General features: G+C 41.9%; 1 protein-coding gene across 1 annotated transcript in view; it reads left to right on the plus strand.

The window, feature by feature from the left end:
- Positions 1 to 13678, plus strand: part of LOC140466712 (phosphatidylinositol 3-kinase C2 domain-containing subunit gamma-like) — a 223152-nt gene that overhangs the window by 81570 nt on the left and 127904 nt on the right. The window contains exons 11-14 of the mRNA XM_072562213.1: positions 8944 to 8980; positions 10492 to 10696; positions 11892 to 12017; positions 13063 to 13227. Coding sequence (XP_072418314.1) covers positions 8944 to 8980; positions 10492 to 10696; positions 11892 to 12017; positions 13063 to 13227 — 533 coding nt within the window. The remainder of the gene's footprint in view (positions 1 to 8943; positions 8981 to 10491; positions 10697 to 11891; positions 12018 to 13062; positions 13228 to 13678) is intronic.

A 13678-nucleotide genomic window follows, 5' to 3' on the forward strand; every position in this document is an offset into this window, starting at 1 on the left:
AATGTCAAATAAATGCACACACAAAGAAGTTAATGAGGTAGAGCAGACTACTATAGAAGAAAAAGTACAGCTATTTCTAGGGGAAATAGGTGATCTAAACTAAGTGATACAATGGCAATTGTCATTGTGTTACCAGGATTGGTTGATTGATTTATTTATTGTCACATGTACCGAAGTACAGTGGAGATATGCAATGGCTGAAGAAACCCTGTTTACAGCCACAACAATGCAGCTATATGGGATTTATTGCTGTCAAGGTTTGAGGTACGCCACAAGCAACTCTTGTGTCAGAGGGGGTGTCAGATAAATACAGACGGTATTTGTATTTCACAATAAAGAACTCTCACTCTTGAGCATGAATGTATATTTTCACCCCGATATTCTTCAAAGGACAGAAACAGATACTGTCACCAGTTAAAATCAATACACAACTGCCAAAAAGCATCTCGTCATCCCATAACTGTTCAAGGAATTTTGGAAACACAGGACAAAGAAATGTTAAGTCTTGAACAACCAGTCAAGGGATGACCAGTAGACACTTTTAGAGCATTCCCAAGACTCATGGAAAAATCCAAAAAAGAGTACATAACTCACTGAGTTTAGATAAGTTGACATTAAAGAATTATTTAATATAGTTAACAGGATAGAAATGTACGATTGTACAGGGTTTTCCACTCATTATCAGACAATGTGACTCAATAAATTTTGTGAGGAGTCACAAATGAAGAGAAAGGTAATAAGCAGTATTCTACACTTGAGCTCACTGTTGGCTTGTTTTACTAAAGCCATTCAGGTGGAAACACAGGCTGGGAAACAAGTCGTTACAACAGACTCTAATGTGATGTCAGGTTTAAATAGGCAAGTTTAAATAGGCCATTTAATTCCTTCATCTTCCAATGTACCAGTAACAGAGGTCATACCAAGAAAGGAGTGATACTCCAGCCATACAACTGGGGAAGTGAACATTTAGCATTCACCAGTAAAACAACGACCAGTACAAAAGAAATGCTCCAACCTGACTAAGGTGCTGAAATATACAATTACAAATACATCAGCACAGGTTTGCCAGCAGTTTGAGTATAAGGATTTGTTTGCACATGTGGAAGATGGGCTGCATCCAGTTCCACAAAAGCCACCACTGAGGGGAGATGACAAACTACTATGGATTCACGATTTGATGGGGAAGAAATCACTCAGCTCAGACATCCAGGATACTGTGAAACAGTCAGTACCTGTTTCAGTTGGGAAGCCACCTTCAATAAAAGGAGTTCATGAGATTAAAGGTCCCCAGATGTGGAAATATACCTGTTGCCTGGTTCAACAAGAAAGATGCCTTCTACTAAGAACATCCAAGAGATAAAAGGTCCTCCTGTCTAAACAGAACTTGGAAATCTCACACAGTTAAGAATAGAATCAGGATCGATAGTCCACAAGCCAAAGATCTACCAATCTTCCAACTTCTCCAGAGAGAATGTGCACAGGCAGAGTAACAAAACCACCAGCCTGTCTAAATGTGTGAAGTCAGAGAGATGGAATAGTGGTAAATGTAACTATGTACATGAATATGTGAACAATAAACAGTTTGGTGGAGATATTGTATCATCAGGTTTCTGAAGGCAGAAGTCTCACCCAGAGAGAGCTGGCCAGTCAGAGGCTAGCAACTCTCACCCACCGCAGCGTCTCAGGTGGGATCATAACTGCTCTCAGAAGAACAAGCGAGATTATGATGATCGAGGAATCAGCTCTGTGACTTGGCAGTGGTGTGGGGCCAGGACACTTTCTTCAGTTGGAGTTTGCAGGAAAAGGGTGGGTTGGGGGAGTGTTGATGGGTCTCAGGCAAAGACAGGGAGTCACATCTCAGCAGTCCGGGCTTTTGCCCAAAACGTTGATCTTCCTGCTCCTCAGATGCTGCCTGAACTGCTGTGCTCTTCCAGCACCACTCTAATCCAGAATCTGGTTTCCAGCATCTGCAGTCATTGTTTTTACCTATATCTCAGCAGTCACCCACCAAACCATGCCCTCAATCGAACATGAATTAGTCCAGATGGAGGGGCCCAATTGCCCTCACTGGTTTACCAGTCAGGTGAGCCATTTCTTATTTATTCTTCCTGGAGCTGAGACATTAGCAATCCAGACATGAATTGGCTTTGAGATAATCCTTAAGTAGACATTCATTAACTTCTTAAGCGTCTCAACTGAATGCAGAGGAGGAAATCACACAGCGTCCTTCAGAATGTAACTCCACTAGTAGTAGATTAGATTCCCTACAGTTCAACAAGTCCACACTGACTCTCTGAAGAGTAACCCACCCAGACCCATTCCCCCCTGACTAAAGCACCTTACACTCTGGGCAATTTAGCATGGCCAATTCACCTGACCTGCACATCTTTGGACTGTGGGAGGAAAGTGGAGCACCCGGAGGAAACCTACGCAGACACAGGGAGAATGTGCAAATTGCACACAGTCGCCCAAGGCTGGAATCGAACCCGGGTCACTGACACAGTGAGGCAGCAGTGCCAACCACTGAGCCACCAACAGTGGAGTACCGGGACACCACTATCCCATATAATTACGTTCACACCTCCAGGACCACAATGTTCTGCACTTCATTAGTAAGTTGAACAATTAAGTGCTCTGATTTCTTATGTCTGATATTTTTATAACTAATGCTCAAATAATTCTATTTAAACAAAGGTCTTTCCCCTGTGACTTTCCTATTGGTTTGCTCACAACAGATTCATAGTTATCCTGAGATTCCAAGGAAATCCTGGCGTGTCAGCACCTCTATTGACACATGCAATCCCAATTGAGAATCATTCTCATTCTTGAGTGTTGACTAGAGTCGAGAGTGTGGTGCTGGAAAAGCACAGCAGGTCAGGCAGCATCCGAGGAGCAGGAGAATCGATGTTTTGGGCGTAAACTTTTCATCAGGAAGTTGACCAATTATATTCTCTCAATCTACATGGTGGATATGTTGACATTAAAATGGCGTTACCATTCATCAACCAGTGGCTACTGTAGTTTCCGATGGTTTGTTGGGCCCAACCATGATAGATGCAATACATACGTCTGAGAAGCATATAAATAGCAACTAAGAGGTTAACATTAAACAATCTCCAGCACATGAGTGTCTGATTTGTGCTCTACATAGCAGTTAACTGCGCAAGCCTTCAAAATGGCAGCTCATTCTAGGCCTGAATATCTCACATTGGCCACTAGATGGTGAGCTACCATTGGCTGAATCAAACTGGCAATCACAGAGAGCTTAAAAAAAATCATAACTGGGTGTTCTGTCCATGACACCCCCTCACTTGAAAGTAAAGCAGAAATTGCTGGAAAAACTCAGCAGGTCCGGCAGCATCTGTGGAGAGAGAGCAGCTAATGTTTCGGATCCAATGACCCTTTTTCAGAATCTCAGTTGAAAGGTTGCAGCCAAAATGAAAATCTTAGCCGGGAATCTTGACGGATAATATTGTAAAGGTAGCCTTGGTTAATGGAAAGCAATATTATCCCCCATCGCCACCAGCATCAACCCCACCCCTTTGGGAAATTTTCTTATACCGATACTATTGAGAAAAAAAATGTTCTGTTGATGCCCCAAAGCAGAATCCTACAATAAAAAAGCAGCCAATTCGACACATTATGGGTGCATCAGCTTTTGGCAAGTTGAGATTCATCTGCCCAGCCCCCTCCCACACCACTCTTTCTCCATTGCCTTGCAAATTGTTTCCTTTTCAAGAGCACAGGGTGATCCCCATATCCGCGGGTCTGGTTTCCGTGGTTTCAGTTACCTGCGGTTTACCGCGGCCCAAATGTACTAAAGAGAATGTTCCAGAACAAGGGACCAGGGGCTGCTGGGAAGGTATGTTTCCCATTTAAATGAATGGGTTCGCATCTATCCGTGGTTTTGGGCTTCTGTGGTAGGTCTTGGAACGTATCCCCCACAGATACTGAACATCCAATTCTCGATTGAGATAACTAATCAACTGCTCATTATTGATGTTGAAATTGCCAGTCTGTCTACGTAGCATTAGACTCACTGTCTCTGCAGAGCTACAGAGACTGAATTGGAGCAGTGAGGTGAATGGAACATGAGAAACCTGTTCTGACATTCATGTCTGAATTTGTCTGGCCTAGGGAAATCTGTTCATATCTGACTTTTTCACATTTGTCAACTTGCTATCACCTCTAGCATGTTGTCCATTGATTCCTCTGCAACAGACAGCAGTCAATTCAATTAAAACTGGACCATGACTGTTCCAGATGCCGAATGTGTTTGAGGGGGCAGTTCATGATGCGCTATGAGCTACACATTGTATCTCCAACATCCAGCAGCCTCAGGACCAATAGACGAGACAATTTGTTGGACTACGGGAGGGCACATTTCAGAGTCACCATGGGACCAGAGGCCTTTGTTCCAGAGTGAAGTTGAAACATATCATTTTTTAATGTCCGCCACACCATTCTATGAGCAAGAAAATAAATCTTTTTCACAAAGAGTCCGGTCAGAATGATCTGAATTATTCCAAACCAGAAAGAAAAGCACTTCACTGAAACAAATGAAGCTGCAGAATGGGAAATGTGCGCACCAAGACCTACACAGTGACCTTAAAGGAATCAGAAACAGAACGGGAACCATATTGCAGATGCCAGACGACAGAGGTTCCCAGACTGGAGAATGCCAGGTTACAGAGACACAGCATTCCGTTATAAGATCTTTTTCCCATAATCTGAAAATATTGTTTGGGAAAGAACCCAAACTCTCATGTAAGCCTACGATACTAAGGACAATGTTAACTTGGAATAATATAGCACCTTTAGCATCCTAATAGGTTAAAAATGTGTTGCTGGAAAAGTGCAGCAGGTCAGGCAGCATCAAAGGAGAAGGAGAATCAATGTTTCGGGCATAAGCCCTTCTTCAGGTGTCGATTCTCCTTCTCCTTTGATGCTGCCTAACCTGCTGCGCTTTTCCAGCAACAGATTTTTAAGCTCTGATCCCCAGCATCTGCAGTCCTCACTTTCTACTAGTTGATTCCATCCTAGTAGGTCCCAAGTTATATCACAAGTTGGGTATCAGACAACAGTTAACAGGGGGAAATACTGGGAAAGGTAGCCAAAGCAAATGCATATATATTACAAAGGAAGTGGTGCTGGATGTCATAAAAGTGGATAAATCCCCAGGACCTGATCAGTGTACTCTAGAACTCTGTAGGGAGCTAGGGAAGTGATTTCTGGGCCCCTTGCTGAGATATTTGTATCATCGATAGTCACTGGTGAGGTGCTGGAAGACTGGGGGTTGGCTAACATGATGCCACGATTTAAGAAAGGTTGTAAGGAAAAAGTAACTATAGACTGGTGAGCCTGACATCGACGATGGGCAAGTTGTGGGAGGGAATCCTGATAGTCAGGATTTACATGTATTTGGAAAGGCAAGGACTGATTACAGATAGTCAGCACGGCTTCGTGTGTGGGAAATCATGTCTCATGAACTTGATTGAATTTTTTGAAGAAGGAACAAAGTGGATTGATGAGGGCAGAGCAGTAGGCATGATTTATATGAATGTCAGTAAGGCGTTTGACAAGGTTCCTCATGGGAGATTGATTAGCAAGGTTAGATCTCGTGGAATACAGGGAGAACTAGCCATTTGGATACAAACGGGCTCAGAGGTAGGAGACAGAGGGTGATGATGGAGGGTTGCTTTTCAGACTGGAGGCGTGTGAGCTGTTTTTCATCATTTATATAAATGATTTGGATGTGAATTTGGGAGATATAGTTAGTAAGTTTGCAGATGTCACCAAAATTGGAGGTGTAATGGACAGCAAAGAAGGAATCGCAGGATCTTGATCAGGTGGGCCAATGGACTGAGGAGTGGCTGATGGAGTTTAATTTAGATAGATGTGAGGTGCTGCATTTTGGAAAAGCAAATCTGAGCAGGACTTATAAACTTAATGGTAAGATTCTGGGGAGTGTTGCTCAACAAAGAGACCTTGGAGTGCAGTTTCATAGCTCCTTGAAAGCAAAGTCGCAGGTAGATTGGATCATGAAGAAGGCGCTTAGTATGCTTTCCTTTATTGATCAGAGTATTAAGTATAGGAGTTGGGAGGTCATGTTGTGGCTGTACAGGACATTGGTTAGGCCACTTTTGGAATATTGCATGCAATCCTGGTCTCCTTCCTATCGAAAAGATGTTGTGAAACTTGAAAGGGTTCAGAAAAAATTTACAAGGATGTTGTCAGGGTTGGAGAACTTGAGCTATCAGGAGAGGCGGAATAAGCTGTTTTCCCTGGTGCATTGGAGGCTGAGGGGTGACTGTAATGGAGGTTTATAAAATTGTGAGGGGCATGGATAGGATAAATGGACAAAGTCTCTTCCCTGGGGTGGGGGAGTCCAGAACTTGAAGGCATAGGTTTAGGGTGAGAAGGGAAAGATATAAAAGGGGTGTAAGGGGCAACATTTTCACAAAGAGGGTGGTGCATGTATGGAATGAGCTGCCAGAGGAAGTGGTGGAGGCTGGTACAATTGCAACATTTAAAAAGCATTTGGATGGTTATATGAATAGGAAGGGTTTGGAGGGATATGGGCTGGGTGCTGGCAAATGGGACAAATTGGGTTGGTTTATCTGGTCAGCATGGACAGGTTGGACCGAAGGGTCTGTTTCCGTTCTGTACATCTCTACGTCTCTATGTTAATGAGTACCTTAAAAAAGGAAAGAATATTAAAAATGTGCAGACTTTGAGAATTCCAGAATTTAGGGCCCAGTCTGCTGAAGGGTTCAGATGTCAATGGTGGGATGAAGACTGTTAAAGATCTGCATGATTTCATGACACCTTTGAAGCTTATGGAGCGAGGTTATCTTTAAACTGGGCTCGGTACCTGAAACAGGATTTTCAGGATGGCATTACATGAACAGTAAATCATGGTGTGTTTTCATGGCAACTTGTTACATAATTCCCACGCTGACTTGACACAGCTGAATGTCTTCAGAAAATACTTGATAATCACAAGTCACCTGTTATGAGGACACCTGGTAACACTTTGTGTCTGCTCATCATATGAGTAATTATCCTCTTTCCCCAAACTGACTGGGTGTAATTGACTGGAGTGTCCAATTAAACATTTCGCCAGCCTCCTGACTTATGCATTTCAGCGATGTGTTGATGGGTGCCACAGGTGCAGAAGCAATGCCGAGGTTAGATACATCTTTTAGCATTATATACAAACATATAAGCCACATTTTCAGAATATGGGTTAAGATTGGTCCAGCCTTAAAACTTTCTGGAGCCAAATTCTAACCTCAATATCTTATATTGTGCACTAACACAGAGCTAATAGGTCCATATGTTATTGCTTGTGATGTTCAATTGAGGCTTAAATCTGCATCTTTTTAACATTTCTTCTTTAAAGTACTCATTGAAACCTATCCAATTTTTTTTGTTTCATCTCCCAATATCTATTTATACATCTCTGACTGTTCAATGTTGTTCGATAACTCACTTGTGACATAGCTCAGGATCTGTTACTATGTTTAAGTTATAATTACACTTCTCTGAAACATTGCAAGCAGCTCACAGACTGATTTATCAGATTAATGCTTGGAAAGGACATGCTGACTTACGAGGAGAAGCTGGTCAGGCTAGATTTGCATCGACTGGAGGTTAGAAGAGTTAATGTTGGCTTGATTGAAACATAAAAGATCCTGAGGAAACGGGGACAGGATGGATGTGGAAAAGATGCTTCCTCTTGTGGGAGAATCTAGAATTTGTGCTGACTCTTCAAAATGAAGACGTCAGAAATAAAGAAAGAGGAGGAGAGTTTTTGTTCTTCCAGAGAGCCATGAGTCTTTGAAAGCCTCTTCCTCAAAAAAAATGGAGGCAGAATCTTTGAATATTACTATTGGGTAGGTAGATTCTTGAAAAGCAATGGGTGGAAGGTTATTAAGAATTGGCAAGAATATGGAGTTGAATTTAAAATCAGATCACTCATTGTGGTGTAGGCATTGAGTGGCCTACTCCTGTTCCCAATTCATGTGTTCATATGTTCTCCATAAAGGTTATAATATTGTCTTTTTGCTTATACACTATGATGGCCACCAAAAGAAGAGTATTTAACTATGAACTCCTGGACAGAACATTCCCATGTTCCTGGTTGGCTGTAAATTATTATGTGACCAAAGTTTGCATGTACTTCTCCATCTGGGTTATGTGCCCTGGGTTATTCTTGAATCATGTTAATGCAGTGCAAGAGATATAATTCTGCCCAGAGAAAGAAAGTGTCACCAGATTGAGAATTATGCTGATACTGGGTTAAATGCCAACTTCTATAAAGAACGCTTCCATAAATCACAAGACCGTGCTGCACCAATTCTTGCATATATCTTTGTCTGAAGCTAAATAAATTTGGCACTTACCACAACAAGAAAACCTGGATGGGAATGACAAATATATCTTCTTGTCTCCTCCTCTGGTGGAATTATCTACCTTCTCCTCTGGGGAGGTGTATTTAGACAATCAGAAAGGAGAAAATCTCACTCGTTCTCTTCCCCAACAGAAGTATTATTGGTCTCAGTGGTAGTTATCAGTCCCATGTCACAATCTATATTCTTCAGTTCAGTTGTGCTGCTGATAATTTTTAGATTTCTGTAGCTTTTATTACACAAACTGGATATCCTTCATGTGTTTGGTTTGCTGTTTATGCCCAGTGCTAATAAACTCAGTTGCACAACATTTTAAAGTTGATGCAAACAGCAAATGAATTATTTTTAAAAGGTTGATAGCCAGGTCAGTAAAACATACCAATGCACATGTAACCAAGTATGACCTCAGCGGCATCTGTTTGAATTCATATATCTTTATTAGTAATGAAAGCTCCTAAAGATCTGAATTTAGATTAAAAGAGTTCTTTTCTCGGTAACTAATTAGATATCAAATCTTTTCCACTTTCAGGCTTCGTTTCATACAGTTCAACTGCAGAACCAACAAGGTAAAAATGTAATGTTTTACACACTCATGCATATTTGTTTATGCAGAGCAGGCCAAATGGTTTAGTTACTGGGACTTGTTATTTCTTTTTTATCTCTGAATGATACCACTGAGGCAGCATTTATGGATCAAACCTTGTTGCTTTGAGGATTTTGAGTGAACTGTATAACGTGAGACCATAGTGCTTTAGGGTGGCAGGTTCCCTTCTTTACAGGGCAATGACAGACTGATTGGGTTTTGACAAAGCTCCAACAATTTTGCTGTCATTGTTCATCAATTATAGCTCAGAATTCACCTAATTTATTGAATTCCACTTGGAGTGGAAATTGCCATCAAGGCAAGTCGCCATTGTCTTATCAAATACTGGATTAGTGGTGCTGGAAGAGCACAGCAGTTCAGGCAGCATCCAACGAGCAGCGAAATCAACGTTTCGGGCAAAAACCCTTCATCAGGAATAAAGGCAGTGAGCCTGAAGCATGGAGAGATAAGCTAGAGGAGGGTGGGGGTGGGGAGAGAGTAGCATAGAGTACAATGGGTGAGTGGGGGAGGAGATGAAGGTGATAGGTCAAGGAGGAGAGGGTGGAGTGGATAGGTGGAAAAGAAGATAGGCAGGTCGGACAAGTCAAGGAGGCAGTAACTGAGCTGGAAGTTTGAAACTAGGATGAGGTGGGGGAAGGGGAAATGAGGAAGCTGTTGAAGTCCACATTGATGCCCTGGGGTTGAAGTGTTCCGAGGCGGAAGATGAGGCGTTCTTCCTCCAGGCGTCTGGTGGTGAGGGTGCGGCGGTGAAGGAGGCCCAGGACCTCCATGTCCTCGGCAGAGTGGGAGGGGGAGCAGCCATAGGGCTGCTCTCTCGTTAGAGCGAGATGATTGGTGGTAATTTAACGTGAGGGCCACCATACCTCAGGCAAGGGGAGAGGTTGAGAAAGACAGCCCTTCAATGGTAACTTCAGCTAGTGTGGGGATTGAACCCACATTGTCGGCATCACACTGTTTCGCAAATCAACCATCCATTAATGTCTTCTCATTAAGAAATGGTATCTGTGAAAGTTTGGGTTATTTTAACATTTAACGGCCACTCTGCCAGTAAAATGACAATAAAATGCATTTCAGATTCCAAGTAAATTCACAAACTATTGTTCCTTCTGATCACTTTCCGCTGGTCACTGATGTACTTGATGTGTAACAGCATGTGTTCATGTCACAGGGCTAGTAATCCAGAAGAAAGTAATCTAATATTCACACTGCAGCAGTTCATAAATTTGAATTTAGAATAGTAAAATATGTCGGATTATCATAAAAATCCAACTAGTTTGTATGCAGCCTTTGTGGAAGCGGATTTGCCATCCTTATGGGACTGGCCAAACTTAACCCCAGTCCAATGCTATAACCATGTTTGCCCTTGGAAATGTCTTAGTAAACTATTGACTGTATCAAATCAGGACAACTAGGAACAGCCAGTAAATGCTATTATTGCTAAGAATATTTTTTAAAGCTTCTCCTACATTCTAGGTTCACTAGTGAGAGCGGTCAATGAGTTAACTGCTGCAATCTCACAGCTGGTAAATATCTACTGCAACAATTTTAACACTGACTATCAAGTTGCCCATGTTGGTGCCATTGAAACTGTATCAGCCTCAAAGACACTGTTGAGTACAACAGCTTTGAACTTCACCATTTATGCTGTGCATGGAGTTCCCAGTGCCTGGGCTGTAAGGTGAGCTGAATTATCTCTCCTCCCTCCATAGTTTTGGCCTGCACTCAGTTATCTGTATTCTCATCTTTGAGGTGGAATGTCACACATTCAAGACCCAGTCCAGAGGCTGAACCATCTAATCCAGGTTGATTTTACAACCTGAGGGAATGCTATATTATTAGAGGTGCTGAGTTTCAGATGAGATTTTAAAGCTGTCTACTCTCTCTGTTGGACATAAAAGCTCCCGTGGCATTCTTTGAAGGACTGTGGTAGAGTTTTCCTGGCCAATATGTATCTTTCAACTGATTTTCTGATCATAACCATATTGCTGATTGCAAGAGTTTGCTGTGTTCAAATTCATAGAATTGCTCCAGTGTGGAAGCAGGCCACTAGACCCATTGAGTCCATACCAACCCTTCCACCGAGTCCCAACCTCCTACCCTATCCCTGTAGCCCTGCATTTCCCATGGCTAACCCACCTACCCTCTACATTCCTGGACACTATGGGCAATTTAACATGGCCAATCCACTTAACCTCCACACCTTTGTGACTGTGGAAGGAAACCAGAGCACCTGGAGGAAACCCATGCAAACACGGGAGAATGTCCAAACTCCACACAGACTATGGGTGAAATCGAGCCTGGGTCCCTGGCACAGTGAGGCAATAGTGCTAACCACTGAGCCACCGTGCCACCCACTTTTCAGGTTTCCTATATTACAACCTCTAAAAAGGAACTTACACATTTTCTCATACATTGCAGTTTTTGGACAGCCATAACTTAACAACTTCAAAATGGCTTACTTTAAGTAGCTTACCAATTCATTGCTGTTACGATATCTAGTTAGATTTCTTAGTGTGTCATATTCCTTGCTTGAGGAAAAGTTCATTCAAAGAGTTAAAATTAAGTCAGAGGCCACACCTCTTCCTTCCTACTTTCATTTATTTACATTCAGAGCCAGGCACACTATGAGCAGACTTCCCATTATCTTCACTCTATTGTTAACAATTACCTTTGGTTAAAATAAAATGCTGCCATTGAACCATTTTCAATGCTATCATTCTAGTGTAGTTCCTTTCTGCTCAATGTTACTGAAACTGTGGTGGCCAGAATGTTTTTCATCATTAATTTTCCAATCTTTGCATTACAGCTGAACTGCGATTTTGCCGAATCAGGGATTCTCCAAATTGACTTTATCTTTATTTTTCTTGTTGTAGCTACGAGAACTTATTTGTGTCTTGTTCATTAACGTATGGAGCTAAGGAGCTGTGTCAACGGGTGAAAACAGAAGAAATTTCCATCACAAGATCTCCCCTTTTTGTTCTGGCTAGGTGGAATCAGAGGTAAGTACAACATGGAAATCATGACAAGCTTACACGAGTCAGATGGAATTCATTATTAGAAGCTTCTGAACTTTGGTTTGGTTCTGATTGCAATTAAAGATTACCACGTGCAATAATATGCAACAGAATCTTCAGAATAAACAATTTAATCCACACAAAATATGTTTTTATGTTGTGTCCTGATGTAGAGGAATAGAAATAAGAAGTCTGTATATTAGTTCTTCAGACTCTGTTGTGGATGGAAACTGCATTTTGTGGATTATATTACAAATTCTTGTCAAGCAGACTTAATATTAACAGCTGGAATCTTACCACAAGTCATACTTCAGAATGTCTTTCTGAGAATTCCTACAGTATGGAAGCAGGCCATCTGGCCCATTGAGTTTATGCTAACCCTCCAAAGAGCATCCCACTCAGACCAATCTCCGTACCCTATTCCCACAACCCTGTATTTCCCACGGCCAATCCATTCAGCCTGTACGATCGCTGGACACTATGGGCAATTTAACATGGCCGAGCCACCTAACCTGCACATTTTTAGTCTGTGGGAGAAAACCCACGCAGACATGGAGAGTATGTGCAAACTCCACACAGAAAATTGCCTGTGGGTAGAATTGAACCCAGGTCCCTGGGGCTATGAGCCAGCAGTGTTAACCACTGAGCCACCGTGTCACCCTTTCGATTCCAAATAACTGCATTTTAAAGATCTTAGTTTTCTACTTTGTGAGAGAAAGTAAGATAAAGCACTGTCTACAGATTCACTGCTTGCTATGTAAAACACTCAAGACAATGTCCGTCATTTGACTTATTTGAGCAAAACAATCATGCAAGAGTGAATATCCAACAGCACCGAGAGACAGTCTTCACCTCATGGGCTGTAGCAGTTTAAGGTTGCTGCTCACCAGCACCTTGCCAAGGGCTACTGATTTCAGTCAACAATAATTGAGTGCATCCTGCTAGTGTACCTCATAACCCCAGCATGAATTTTGAAAAAGAAAGAACCATTTTCTGGTTTGAACTAAACAATTTGCTATTTCCATTTCAGAATACACATGCCCATTGAAATTGCACAATTACCTTGTGAGACGATTCTTAGCCTGACATTGTATGGAGACCGTACCACTACTGGGAGCTATATTGATAGCAGCAGACACTCCAGAAATGCTGACTGCTTAGCAAGTGTCTCCATGCCTCTCTTCAGCTCCAAACTGTAAGTTCATAAAAGCAGAGACACTGGTTGAATCCATTCCACATAACGTGACTTGTAAATGTTACATATGAGTCACTGGATACCATGATGGTCTTTCTGGCCAATCAGGATCCTCATTTAACATCATCACAAGACATTATCTGAGATCAAAGAATTACCCATCGCACATACTCAGAACGTTGCCAGTTTCCATAGCAACACATACCCCCTTCACATCCTGCTGAGAATTTTCCAATTTTAACATTCTGAATGATATCTTTTTTTGCTATTGTGAATTGTTTTTATGTTGGTAAATAGATTATTTTGACACATGTGGCTTTCTATCACAGGGTAGGGTGTAACTTCTGCACTCCAAAGATTTGCCTTGACTTTAGAGTAGTTACGACATGTTGCAATCAATATGATGCTGCTTCGTAATCAGTCATATTTGCATATAATTATAAAACAGAAG

The sequence above is a fragment of the Chiloscyllium punctatum genome, chromosome 44 (genome assembly GCF_047496795.1).
Source record: "Chiloscyllium punctatum isolate Juve2018m chromosome 44, sChiPun1.3, whole genome shotgun sequence".
Lineage (NCBI taxonomy): Eukaryota > Metazoa > Chordata > Chondrichthyes > Orectolobiformes > Hemiscylliidae > Chiloscyllium > Chiloscyllium punctatum.